At 41.1% G+C, this 14,496-nt stretch overlaps 2 protein-coding genes across 2 annotated transcripts; one reads left to right on the top strand and one right to left on the bottom strand.

Annotated features, from left to right (window-relative positions):
- Window positions 1-1,255: 1,255 nt before the first annotated feature.
- LOC121546727 (caspase-9) lies at window positions 1,256-6,044 on the bottom strand. The gene is made up of 11 exons (XM_041857964.2): window positions 5,991-6,044; window positions 4,349-4,514; window positions 3,926-4,130; window positions 3,681-3,821; window positions 3,535-3,596; window positions 3,089-3,265; window positions 2,902-2,991; window positions 2,652-2,799; window positions 2,100-2,291; window positions 1,847-1,956; window positions 1,256-1,720 (listed from the first exon to the last, which is right to left on the bottom strand). Exons 2-11 carry the CDS (start codon window positions 4,478-4,480, stop codon window positions 1,604-1,606), a joined length of 1,374 nt encoding a protein of 457 aa, XP_041713898.2. The 5' UTR covers window positions 4,481-4,514; window positions 5,991-6,044; the 3' UTR covers window positions 1,256-1,603.
- Window positions 6,045-6,147: 103 nt separating this feature from the next.
- On the top strand, window positions 6,148-14,185 carry LOC121545750 (dnaJ homolog subfamily C member 16-like). The gene is made up of 15 exons (XM_041856547.2): window positions 6,148-6,306; window positions 6,616-6,803; window positions 6,934-7,000; window positions 7,127-7,451; window positions 7,673-7,857; window positions 7,948-8,052; window positions 8,207-8,365; window positions 8,599-8,729; window positions 8,854-9,043; window positions 9,313-9,495; window positions 9,718-9,794; window positions 11,500-11,580; window positions 11,677-11,766; window positions 11,941-12,111; window positions 12,318-14,185. The coding sequence occupies exons 2-15, from the start codon at window positions 6,625-6,627 to the stop codon at window positions 12,772-12,774; spliced, it is 2,400 nt and encodes a 799-aa protein (XP_041712481.2). The 5' UTR covers window positions 6,148-6,306; window positions 6,616-6,624; the 3' UTR covers window positions 12,775-14,185.
- Window positions 14,186-14,496: the final 311 nt, after the last annotated feature.

Below are 14,496 nucleotides of genomic sequence, written 5' to 3'. Positions count from 1 at the left end.
AAGAGTCTTGGTGGTTCAAAACTTATTCTATTTAAGAATGATGGAGGCCACTGTGTTCTTAAAGACCTTCAATGCTGCAGACATTTTTTGGTACCTTTCCCCAGATCTGTGCCTCGACACAATCCTGTCTCGGAGCTCTACGGACAATTCCTTCAACCTCATGGCTTGGTTTTTGCTCTGACATGCACTGTCAACTGTGGGACCTTATATAGACAGGTGTGTGCCTTTCCAAATCATGTCCAATCAATTGAATTTACCACAGGTGGACTCCAATCAAGTTGTAGAAACATCTCAAGGATGATCAATGGAAACAGGATGCACCCGAGCTCATTTTCGAGTCTAATAGCAAAGGGTCTGAATACTTCTGAAAATAAGGTATTTCTGTTTGTTTTCTAAATACATTTATATGTATTGAAAAGCGCTATATAAAATAAATATATTATTATTATTCTCTTGGATTCAAGAAACACAAAGGATTATTTGTAAACACTGTTTGGCATCATAGATACTGTACACAGGCCAAATCCTCAATATTTGACTCACAGACTCCATCTATTGGACAATTACCATTATATTCTTCAACTTCTACTGTGTGAAGTATTCAAATGTAATAGACACATTAGCAGTACTATCTTTATTTCTAGATGCGAATTCTTCCCCAAGAAGCTCTCTCCACTAGTGCAGCCAAATATGCATGGCTTTCAGCCAAGATACTCCAATGATAGGTTCTAGCGTTTGCATCATTAGATTCGGGCAAAGGACAACTGAGGTAAAAATGGCAATTGACTATGGCTACAGATATTAGGGTACAGACATAGTGAGTCAGTCAACTCTACAGTATCTCATTCAATTGAGTGAATGCAACGGTAACCTTTAAATAAAAAAATTAAAACTGTGTAGAAATACGACCAGAACATAGCATTACACAATTACATTTGGACATCAGATCATTCATATACAGTACATTAATACCCATTCACCTAAAACTAATTCTCTCAAGATGAAAATAACATATTATAAACAATAGATTTTCTGGCTAAAAGTAAAGGTCGTCAAATCAGCAGAAAGTTCTTATACAGAAACCCAGCCTAAAACCCCAAACAGCAAGAAATGCAGATGTAGAAGCATGGTGGCTAGGAAAAACTACCTAGAAAGGCAGGAACCTAGGAAGAAACCTAGAGAGGAACCAGGCTCTGAGGTGTGGCCAGTCCTCTTCTGGCTGTGCCGGGTGGAGATTATAAGAGTACATGGCCATTAAGGCCAAATCGTTGTTCAAAGGTTCATAGATGACCAGCACAATCAAATAATAATCAGTGGTTATAGAGGGTGCAGTCCTGATTAATATTTTGCAGAGAGCTTCCTCAAGGCAAACCATTGGTTTTCACTGATTACAATGTTTTTGATTGTCACAAAGATTTTGCAATCTGGTAAGCGCAAACATTTTGAGTGTAAAAACAAGAAAAGAAAGAACATTTTAAAAGAACAAACAACATACAATTACAATCTTGGTCTTCCTGTTCGATATCCAAATAAACATTGATAGAGGAAAAAAATAAAATAAAAATGTATGGCACACGAAGAGACTGAGAGTGAAACTGTGCTGTCATGCCTGGATTGGTCTCTGGACTTGAAAGTAGAGAAGTTTGCGGAGAAAGTTAAAGGAACCAGGCATTTGTTTGTAGAGGCCTTTGGCTGAGTTCTGTGAAACGTCATGGTTTACCTGAACACACAAAAACACATTGATAGCTTCATAAGAGAAAATCCTTACTGCCGTTCAAAATAAATACATATATATTTTAAATATATTGTCAATTTTTTTACGATATTAAAACAACAACAAACTCACCATCATTAACATGGTGACCAGGTCATCAGTGGCAGCATTGTCTTCTAAGATGTTATCCAGTGTTTCTACATACCAGGAGCCAGCTTTTGTATCTCTCCAGGAGACGTAACCTGTCACACAGACAAACAGCTATCAGGGCGACAGACATGCTAATGACACTTTCTGGGATTGATCACCACAAAGAAGTATTGTATTTGAGAGCAACACACACACACACACGTGCACATACACACACTCCCTCCCCCACACACACCTGGGAAGGTGGAGTAGGACACCAGTATGTCGCTAGGTGTGGGCAGTGTGGCCCTAGCGTCTGGCTCATCAGACGGAGTGCTCAGAGAGTCACTGCTGGAGGATATGGGCATGGCATCCGTCTGGTCATCTGTTCCTCCAATACAAGGCCCATCCTCGTCAGGAGTCACCTCAAAGCCTGTGTCTCTCTCACCTGCCATACCACATCGCATAGAACATTATACAAGTTATATCAAATGTATTATATTTTTTGGAGATATAGATAATGAACATAATGGACATAGTTAATGGACATAGTAACATCCCATCTACATATTAGTATCCTAGCCTGGACTCCAGCCGTTCTAGGTTTCTCGAATGAGAATCCGGTGTGGTGACCGGCAGAGCGAGGAGCGAGACTGGTTTCCCCAAAATATTTCCTCCACTGTTGGCGATGTAACCCAGTGTACAGACTAGTATTACAACACATTCATAACCTTGTTGTTACAGTGCTGCATAAGCAGTACTAACTAATAACTAAGCATAAGCAACTCCTGCAGTTAAGTTGTCTTACCTCCACCACAGGCCTGGATGAAGAAGAGCTTGGGCTTGCCCTGTAGGGAAGGGCAGTTCTGACCATTGAGGTAGTTTGTGATGCGCTGAACTGGGACATTGGGCCCGTCCACTCCATGCACTGCACCAGGGAAGCGATTGTGACTTACCTGAAAATATGCAATGAAATGCAATAACATTATTCATCTCCTGAAAGACAAACCTTTCTACTCTTTCTATGCATTTGTAAAAGGATAGAAGGAGTCTCTTACCTCCGTCCCATGTGATAACATGATCACTACACAGCAGTCATATTGTGAATGATCCTTCTTGGACAAAGCTGATAGCTCCTGCCTTATTTGCTGAAATATAGTGATTAATGTAAGCATTAGATCATTTGGCCAGTATCTAAGTTAAACATGAATAGATATAAAAGAGAGTAGCTGAGGAAGTCCTCACCTTCTGTTTCAGGTTTGTCTTGACAAGGACAATAAAGTTGAGGGATTTAAATCTTCTCTCCAGTTTGTCGCAGTCTATGTTGGACCCTGTGCGGTTATTCAGCTCTGACTGAGGCTCAAAATCAACATTGTTTATGATCAGGCAGTGTCCACAGGGGCTGGCATCCATCTTATAACTCTGAGAGAGCATAAAAGCAAAGAATGCATTGATTCCACATTATATCCAAACTATAAAATTAGGGAACTGGTTAGACTCAAATCTGGACTTGTTGCAATCTTGACGAGGCAAGATACAGTATGTGGATTTATATAGCATAATTTGTGAAGTTAAATTCAACAGAACTGAGATACACCAACTCCTTTGGAGAGTACTGTCGATAACCACAATGGGGAACGGATGCTATATTTAGCCTATAGTATATAGAGCCAAAAGGCAAGATAACTTACCTGAATACTGTCACGTCTAACTCTTCCTGTTGCCCTGTGTTTTCCAAACTCCCTTTCAGGGGCTGTAATAAACATCACCACTTTTATACTTGAATATTCAGAGACATATGTCAAAGTACTTACAGAAAATTGTTGTATTCACTTACATGGACTGAGAGTGGTAGGCGTAGGCAAAGGTCTAACTGATTGACTTGGACAGACAGGGGTAATTGGCAAAACCCTAACTGATTGAGTTGGATAGACAGGGGTTACCACTTGTACAGGCTTGTCAGTGTCCATATGAGAGTCTGTCAAAATAGAGCAAAATCCAAAGCAAATATGAACATTTCAGTAGTATGGACCGACATTGCAATGAGTGATACATTATATTTAACCACATAGGCATACTTACAAACTGGCAAAGGCCTAACGACTGGCCGGACATGGACAGGCAGAGGTAGAGGCTGGCTCTGTGGTTCCCCCGCCAACAGGAGATCTGCCAAACTATGCAGCCCTTTCTCACGAAGGCACTCTATTAAAGCTGGGAACGCCTGACTCCCACGGGTCTCCAGGTCTCGAACCAACTGTCTGGCTTGGTCTCGTCTGGTTCCTGAGCTCTGAAATAGAGGAACAACGCATGGGCTTGTGAGAACTGAAAGTAGCATATGATGCATGCTTAGAATTCAGGTAGCCTGTTCATAGTCTCACACACCAGACTTTGCTGTGTGCAAAAGCATGGGAATGAGGATAGCCTAATCATGATGATGTCTATCATGAATCGGGATTCTTGCAAGACAGACAATAATAGTCAAAGCAGAATACCATCACACCCTACCTTTATCTCGTCGATCATGTCTTGAGTAAAGATTCCTTTTGACAGAAGTCCATCATACATTTCTGATGGGTCCAGGCCTCTCACGAGATTGACCCTATTGCGTTGGAGAATCCTTTTGTGTCTTTCCTCCATTCCGTAGGCTTATATGAAGCATGGAACACGAGCTCTGCAATGATTATGTGGCAGAGAAGAGAAATGACCAAATCAGTTCCACTTCCATAAGTGTTCCTAAAATGTATTTACATGGTTGTTACAAAGACAATCCCAGTACTACAAAATATCAACAAGCAATACAAACAGCAAACAGGCAGAGAAGACGAAAATCACTTTATTGTCCAATTGTACACAACGTTAAAAGGAAATTCGACTTCTGCGTTATCCCAACCCTTCCGAAAGACATACATACACAGGTTGGAGAGTTTAGAGCAGAGGGTAGCCACACTGTGGAGCCCATGGAGCAGTTGTGGGGGTTAGGTGCCTTGCTTAAGGGCACAACGGCAGGAGATGGGATCTAGGATTTCAATACGCGGGTGCAAACTCACTTCTCACCTATTTATTCTCCGGCAGACCCGGGATTCAAACTGGCTGGCACGCGAAAAACAGTGAAAATGTACCCGCCTAACACATTCATAGTCGCTAACTACCTTTAGCGCCTATTGACGATAGTATCTTCTAGCCGGGGTAGTTCTGTTAAGAGCCCCAACGCTCATTCTGAACGTTAAAACGCATCGCTTGCAGGATGGTTTTGGAAACATAAGGAATGCATCTTTCATATAAGCAAGAAATAATTTCCAAAAAATAAAAAGGTTAAATTACTACACACCTTTATAGGGTTAGTGTTCCCACATGGCCATATTTCCATGTTACAGCGCTTGTTTATGGAAAACAGACGGAAGACAGAGGCATACCTGTGCCAATAGCTATCTGAGTCTCCAAACACCTGTGTGTAAATGGAAGACAGACACCACTATGTTGTCACTGAAAAATACTGTCTGCTGCAGCTGTGTTAAAACCGGTTTAAACAGTGTGAGTGTACTAGTAAGTGTATATTTAGCATTTGTGAAATTATTTTGTATTGTGATGTGATATGAAAGTAGAGGGATTTATGTTTCTAGAACTGTAGCGCAATTGAGAATCGATTCAAGTTTAGATAGTAGTATCTGGCTGTTTTGGTTGTCAGAGCCAATTCGCCACTAAACTGAACAAGGTCCTTGGACTAGCGAATAACGTTAGGCTCCTTTAGTCCATTATTGGACTAGTACCTGCCTAGCCATAACCATCTAAATGTGGTATTATGGACATAGAAATACAATGAATTCTAATTATATGATTATGGACACATGAATGGGTCCAACACATACTTTGAGCAAATGTTTAGCAGTTATTTCTCAATGAAAAGTAAATTTAAACGTTCTGTACCATTTGCAAACAGGCTAGCTAGCTAACTACATCATGAAACGACATCGACCAGGGCTAAAGTAATGTTACACGGAAGTCCTGAGTTTCAAAATACAGCATATGTATACATATACTTATATTTATATATAATCTTAAACATTTAACTGTATACAGTTGTCGTAAGTGAGAATACAAATAATAGACAGAATATAATGACAAACAGTCGTGATAAATATATTTTTACCAGCTCCGTGTGATCTCCTCACAGACTTAATTCTCCCCTTCTATTTCACTGCCGACTTCCTTGTTTACATCACACATCTTCGTGATTGGTGAATTGTAATAAACTCCAACTCCCACAATGCTTTTCGGTGTATCAGGGTCCCTCCTTCACACTGGATGCAGTCCCAGCAGGTTCTCGTTTACGGAGGAGAGATAACGTTAGAGAGATGAAGCTTCAAATGACACCTTTACCATGCTTTTCTTTCGCCGATAAGCAGTGACAGAGACATTTTAGATAAATGTGACAGAAGAACAGTTGATCCAACCAGATTCTTGAGGTGCGTGCATGTTTTTCAACAAGCTAGCCTCTATTATAAATTGATTGCATAGCAAGGTGGTGAATTCAAGTTAATGGCAGTGTAAGGCATGTGTTCTGTTTTGCATCTTCACATGTGGCAATTATAATGCCATTGCCTGCTAAATGCTGTGTTTAGATGGTTAGTTGGGTCTGTGTATATTTCAAGGGTTGCCCTTTCTTTGGCATTCTAATCTTCCTTTTACCAATACAGATTCATTTACCTAACCTTTGCTACACATCCCATCAGGCATTTATGTTCACTCAGACTCTCTTTGTTGGTGCTTTCCAGACAGAAAACATGGCAAGAAGAACAAGGATGTTTATGACATTTCCTGGTATAGTGGTTGTCTGTCTGCTTCTTCTGGGTGGCTCAATGGAGACAGCCAATGAAGTAGACCCATACAAGATTCTTGGAGTGACCAAAAGTGCAAGTCAAGCTGAAATCAAGAAAGTGTACAAGCGCCTAGTTAGGGAATGGTAAGAACATCTTTAACTGACTCTTTCTCTTCTGGGTGTCAGGACTCAGTGGATATATTTAGCATTAAGACGATTGACTCTGTTTACAAAAATACATGGCCAGTGATGCATGGTCCTTTATTTCTGTAAGGCATCCTGATAAAAACAAAAATGAAGGCGCTGAAGATATGTTCATCAAGATTACAAAATCTTATGAGGTAAGAGAGTATCCAATATTTGCCAACATTAAAACCGCAGCAGTCTACTGTAATTGCATTATTCAGAAGGAAATGCTCCACCCTCTGGTAACCATATTCATCTGCTTTCTACCCAAACTCTTTAAGATATTATTCAACGAGGAGAAGAGAACCAACTATGACCGGTATGGCCAGACTGATGACACCCAGCCGTATGGTCATGGTCACTACGGTCACCGCCACGACCACTTCTACTTCGATGAGTCCTTCTTCCACTTCCCATTCAACAACAAGGGCAACCGGGAGTTTGCCGACAGCAAGTACGCTCTGCACTTCAACCAGTACGTGAATGACGTGGTGCCTGACAGCTATAAGAGACCGTACCTGATCAAGATCACTTCCGACTGGTGTTTCAGTTGTATCCACATTGAGCCGGTCTGGAAAGAGGTTGTGTTGGAGCTGGAAGCCTTGGGTAGGAAATTATGAAATGCATTACACAAATTAAAATGACTTAACGACTTCACCTTCCACATGACATGAAAGTGTATTACATTTACATTACATTCTAGTAATTTAGCAGACACTCTTATCCCGAGCGACATACAATCAGTGCATTCAACTAAAGTAGGTAAAATAACCATACTGAGTCTTGGTTTGGCTGATTATGTGTATAACTGGTGTGTTATGTCTTAGGTGTGGGGATTGGTGTGGTGGATGTTGGCTATGAGAGACGTCTGGCCAATCATCTCGGTGCTCACCGCACCCCGTCCATACTGGGGGTTATCAATGGGAAAGTGACCTTCTTCCACTACTCTGTGGTGAAGGAGCACCTGAGGCAGTTTGTGGAGGACCTGCTCCCTCAGAGACTGGTTGAGAAGGTAAAATAACATGTTTTGGCAGATTTGTTTTCTGACTCACCATTGTTGGCATCTCAGCAATTATGTTTACAAAAAAAAACGGTGTTTCAGGTTACAGACAGGAACGACCTTCAATTCCTGAACAGCTGGCATGAGCAGAACAAGCCGCACGTGCTTCTGTTTGACCAAGTGCCTGTAGTTCCACTCTTGTACAAGGTAAGCCATTGTCTAGATTAGTCAGTCTGGCGTCAGTTTTAACTACCACTGAAAGCGCTGGTCTTACTAACTATTATTTACTTCCTTCTGGAACATAGGCCATCGACAACAGTTTTCTAATACTTGGTTACTGTTTTTATAAAATCTTTCTTAGCTGACTGCTTTCGCCTATAAGGATTATGTTCAGTTTGGATATGTGGACCAGGGCCTGTCAGAGACTGCAAACCTACTGAAGCAGTTCAACATCAACACCTACGCCCCCACCATACTGGTCTTTAAGGAGAGTACAGACAAGCCTGCAGACATTATACAGGTAGGTACTAGACGGTTTACTAGACTTGACTACTGTGTATCCTCTTACATTTCCACCAGACAGTTTGATTGAATAATTAAATAGCATTTGAATACCTGAGTAGTATCTGAGGTATCTGAATTACTGACATATTATTGATTATATTTAGAGATGCTGTTTTTGTTGTTAATTAAGCTGATTAGATACATGGCATTTCATGTCATTGATACCTATGTGTCGTTGTTCTCCTCTAGGCTAAAGGGATGAAAAAACAAATAATTGATGAATTTATAACGAACAACAAGTTTCTCCTCGTCCCTCGACTGGTGAACCAGAAACTGTTTGATGAACTTTGTCCTGTGAAGCAGTTCCACCGACGCAGGAAGTAAGCTTATGCTTTTCATTTCCTTTTTGGCTCAAGTCTATGTCTATTTTTAAACATACCATTTATGAACAGCCAGTTTACGATTGCACTTTTGCATCATTGTTCCCAAACGTCTGTATTTTAGGTACTGTGTTCTATTGATCACTGGTGATGAGGAGTCCTATACCATAGGAAACCAGGCCTTTCTCTCATTTGCCTCCACCAACACTAAGGAGGTGGTGAGGTTTGCCTACGTCTACCAAAGACTGCAACAATCACTGTGTGATATTCTTCTGAAGACTAAGGACAGCACACCACCACCTCCACCACCACAGGTACATTTATGCTAATAGAGCTGTAGTGGAGACTGTAGAGTGCCATATTAAATATTAACTTTGTTAATGTGATCTCTTTGGATGCATCTTAAGAGCCATATGGACTGCAATTCAGTTTTAGAGTGCTTATGGTAGAAGTGTCTATATAATGAGCTACAGACACACATCCTCTCTCTCTATTATAATGTATCACAAGGTTAGAACACCTTTCCCCAACACTATAAGCTCATGTGAATGTGTGTGTCTGCATGCGTGTGCTTGCTCCGCAGGTGTTCATCTTGGAGCGTCGTAACGCAGCAGGGAAGGTCCTGTACATGGAGGTGGCGGGTGGTTGGAACGGTACTGATGAGGATAAACAACGTCTGTTGGATGAGCTGGAGAGGCTGCAGAAAGACCCATCCATCCTCAACTACGACGCCATGCTGCCGGAGCTCAACAACGAGTTTGCCTCTGTAAATTGAGTTCCACAGTATTATCCTCATTAGAAGGGCTGGCCTACTTAAGTCTCGGCAGAGCAAGGGTAATGATGTAGTAATTAGTACTGTGTCCAGAGATAAGGTATTTGTTCAAATGTTATTTTGTAGCATTCCAAATCTGCAAGGTTTTTCATTTCTATGGTGGATAATTCAGGATAATTATATGCAGTAAATGTATATATATTTTTTAAATTCCAGATGTTTCTTATTCGATGGATCTATACAGCTTATGATTACCTTTCTGAAATTCTTGATGATATTCTTCATAATAATTGGTAAGTTGTCTTTTATTCAAAATTGTAGGTACAGTGAGGGAAAAAAGTATTTGATCCCCTGCTGATTTTGTACGTTTGCCCACTGACAAAGAAACGATCAGTCTATAATTTTAATGGTAGGTTTATTTGAACAGTGAGAGACAGAATAACAACAAAAAAATCCAGAAAAACGCATGTCAAAAATGTAATAAATTGATTTGCATTTTAATGAGGGAAATAAGTATTTGACCCCCTCTCAATCAGAAAGATTTCTGGCTCCCAGGTGTCTTTTATGCAGGTAACGAGCTGAGATTAGGAGCACACTCTTAAAAGGAGTGCTCCTAATCTCAGTTTGTTACCTGTATAAAAGACACCTGTACACAGAAGCAATCAATCAATCAGATTCCAAACTCTCCACCATGGCCAAGACCAAAGAGCTCTCCAAGGATGTCAGGGACAAGATTGTAGACCTACACAGGGCTGGAATGAGCTACAAGACCATCGCCAAGCAGCTTGGTGAGAAGGTGACAACAGTTGGTGCGATTATTCGCAAATGGAAGAAACCCAAAATAACTATCAATCTCCCTCGGCCTGGGGCTCCATGCAAGATCTCACCTCATGGAGTTGCAATGATCATGAGAATGGTGAGGAATCAGCCCAGAACTACACGGGAGGATCTTGTCAATGATCTCAAGGCAGCTGGGACCATAGTCACCAAGAAAACAATTGGTAACACACTACGCCGTGAAGGACTGAAATCCTGCAGCGCCCGCAAGGTCCCCTTGCTCAAGAAAGCACATATACAGGCCCGTCTGAAGTTTGCCAATGAACATCTGAATGATTCAGAGGAGAACTGGGTGAAAGTGTTGTGGTCAGATGAGACCAAAATCGAGCTCTTTGGCATCAACTCAACTCGCCGTGTTTGGAGGAGGAGGAATGCTGCCTATGACCCCAAGAACACCATCCCCACCGTCAAACATGGAGGTGGAAACATTATGCTTTGGGGGTGTTTTTCTGCTAAGGGGACAGGACAACTTCAGCGCATCAAAGGGACGATGGACGGGGCCATGTACCGTCAAATCTTGGGTGAGAACCTCCTTCCCTTAGCCAGGGCATTGAAAATGGGTCGTGGATGGGTATTCCAGCATGACAATGATCCAAAACACACAGCCAAGGCAACAAAGGAGTGGCTCAAGAAGAAGCACATTAAGGTCCTGGAGTAGCCTAGCCAGTCTCCAGACCTTAATCCCATAGAAAATCTGTGGAGGGAGCTGAAGGTTCGAGTTGCCAAACGTCAGCCTCGAAACCTTAATGACTTGGAGAAGATCTGCAAAGAGGAGTGGGACAAAATCCCCCCTGAGATGTGTGCAAACCTGGTGGCCAACTACAAGTTTTGTCTGACCTCTGTGATTGCCAACAAGGGTTTTGCCACCAAGTACTAAGTCATGTTTTGCAGAGGGGTCAAATACTTATTTCCCTCATTAAAATGCAAATCAATTTATAACATTTTTGACATGCGTTTTTCTGGATATTTTTGTTGTTATTCTGTCTCTCACTGTTCAAATAAATCTACCATTAAAATTATAGACTGATCATGTCTTTGTCAGTGGGCAAACGTACAAAATCAGCAGGGGATCAAATACTTTTTTCCCTCACTGTATGTATTTGGGAGCGAACAACATAAGGAGAAAAGGACATAATCAATGTTTGAAATATGTTTCTGCAGGCGTGAGATGATGCCCCTTCTGTCGTTGATATTCTCTGCCTTATTCATCCTGTTTGGCACTGTGGTGGTTCAGGCCTTCAGGTAAGATGGAGGAACAGTGTGATTCTGCTACTCAAACACATTACCTTGAGGGAAACTGTTTGTTTAGGCTTACCGTTCTGCTTTGTGGGATTTCAGTGACTCTAGTGAAGATGGCAAATCCAAACCCAAGGCAAAAGAAGGAGCCAAGGCAGAAAATGGGTCACCGGGTAGCAGCAGCACCTCAAGGCAAGACAGCATTTTATATTTTAAGCTATATTGAAAATATTCAAGCTGTGACTAAAATGTTTTGTTTTAACTATCTGACATATTTTACAGATTACATTTTGCTTTTCAGTGATGTCAACGCAATAAATAAAAATGAGTGGTTCAGTGGTTCTACTTTTTATTTACATTTTATAGTCGCCCACCGAAGAAGAACTTTGTGGAGGTGACGGAGCTGACAGACATCACATACACCAGTAACCTGGTGAAGCTGAGGCCAGGCCATATGAACGTGGTACTGGTGCTCACTGACACCACCAAGAACGTCTTACTCAGCAAGTTCGCCAAAGAGGTCTACTCTTTCACCGGGTGAGGGCAGGATATGATCCCACATGGTCTGGTGCTTGAGGTGCAATACACATACATTAAATGATGTATGTTTTGTGCTTATAACATGAATATTTATATGTGGAATGGTGAACGCAACTGCCGTTTTATATTCACTTTCATTATAAATGCTTATACATGTTTAAAGTGTTACCAACATATCATGTCCTCTCCTCTTGTCACTACAGGAGCCTGGCTCTGCACTTTTCCTTCCTGAACGTGGACAAGCACAGTGCATGGATGGGAACACTGTTGGAGTTTGCCCAGGATGCCATACAGATAGACACCGAAGAGGATGACGGCGCCTGCCACAAAATAGACTACACAGGCTACGTGCTGGCACTCAATGGCCATAAGAAGTACCTCTGCCTCTTCAAGCCTGTCTACACCGGGGAGGAAGGCGGGTCCTCCGAGGAGGAAGGGCCTGGGGGCGCCACTGGGGGAGGGAAGAGGTCTAGGTCTAGGTCCAGGGATGACCACCCACCACGCAGGTCTACGCCCAGGTCCCGCTCCACCGCCACACTGCAGATCCACCACAAACTGGACCGCCTGGGGCTGTGGATGGAGAGGCTTATGGAGGGAACCCTGCCCCGGTACTACATCCCTGCCTGGCCTGGCCTGGACAAGATCACAGGCCCCAAATAGAAATCGTGTCAATTACCTATACTATACGTTGATGTGAAAAATATCAAAAAAAAGATATGCTTGGAAGTTTGAGAGGCATTGCATGCACACATCCCAAGTCAGGATACAGGCCTAAATGGACACGTACCAAAGACACGTACCAAAGCTATCTGTGTCTAAAAGCCAAGATGCCGAGGTATCCTTATGGCTGTGTTCAGGGGGAGGAGGCTACTGTATGTTTTGAGTGATTGCCCTGGGACATGGTTTAAAGAAATTACTTTCAATAGTGAGGTTGGCTTGGCTCATTGCGACAACTGGACTACATTTATCTGCCATCATGTTCTGCTGGAGTTAGAGCTGCCTTTTTTGCACTTGAAATATTTATTTGTTACGGAAGTACTTTAAAAGTAGGATCAGTAAAAGAGGGAGGGTAAAGACTATGGTGGATCTCAAAGCAACAACTGTTGAACAATTCCAAGATTGCTTTCCCTTTCGGATCCCTTCCTCTGCATGCTGTTATTAGTTAGCTACTTAGTTCTAATATCTGCTGCTGTTACAACGTCTAGATGAGCTAACTTTATCACTGTGGTCATAAGTAGAATCCTGCCTTTTTATAACCGTCATCCATCATTATTCAAATATCTAATCTATCAGATTGTGCTTTGATATTAGCTTCACTGTCCCAATGGTGATTGGTCAGTACTGTGAATAGAGATGCATGTCTCTACTAGATCTATTTTCTTCACCATTTTGACCTCACACAAAATAATATGTTTTATTCTTGTGCAATATATACTGTAACTACAATGCCTTCCATTTCTCCTTGGCTGCTAATATTTCATGTTCATTCTTATTCATGTAGAAATAGGCTATTTAATAACATCTATATAACGTTATACTTTAGCATTTTGTTACATGACCAAGCTTTTTGCATTAGTCTAGTTTACGTGAAAGAGAAACCCACACACTGCTCTTGCTAGTATCACTGTTCTTTATTAGGCTTTACGTATCATCCTCTTGGCCTTCCTCAGAGCTTTTTTTAGTTTTACAACAAAACTTGGCCAGTGGCTTCATTTAGCAATGATATAGTCTATGTTGGAGAATGGACAACATTTCATGCGACATTATCGGATTTATTTTGAAATAGATAAGGGCAGAGCGAATAGAAAGTAAAAAACTAAACTTAATTGTGCTTAACCCAAATTAATTTACAAACATTAAACTAATATTGTTGTCATGACAGTAATTTAGTTGGATTTGGAAATGCTGTACATTTTCTACCTTCTACCATGTCATCTGTACATATATTAACGTCATACTGTAATATATAAAATATTTGTTGTTTTTACATGGATTTATTATAATAATGTGGTCAAGTCATTCATCAATACTGTTTGTTCTGTTAGATTCTAAATAAACAGAGTAAAACTCATGGACGACTAGTAAAGCTCAAACCAAGTTGAAACACCCACTGGGTTACACAGCTGCATAAGACAAAGACATGTTTACAGAAGCACATACAGTGGGGAGAACAAGTATTTGATACACTGCCGATTTTGCAGGTTTTCCTACTTACAAAGCATGTAGAGGTCTGTAATTTTTATCATAGGTACACTTCAACTGTGAGAGACGGAATCTAAAACAAAAATCCAGAAAATCACATTGTTTGATTTTTAAGTAATTAATTTGCATTTTATTGCATGACATAAGTATTTGATACATCAGAAAAGCAGAACTTAATAT

This window comes from Coregonus clupeaformis, chromosome 30, assembly GCF_020615455.1.
Source record: "Coregonus clupeaformis isolate EN_2021a chromosome 30, ASM2061545v1, whole genome shotgun sequence".
Taxonomy (NCBI): Eukaryota; Metazoa; Chordata; class Actinopteri; order Salmoniformes; family Salmonidae; genus Coregonus; species Coregonus clupeaformis.
The sequence above is the reverse complement of the archived record's forward strand: the minus strand, read 5'-3'. Positions and strand labels throughout refer to the sequence as shown.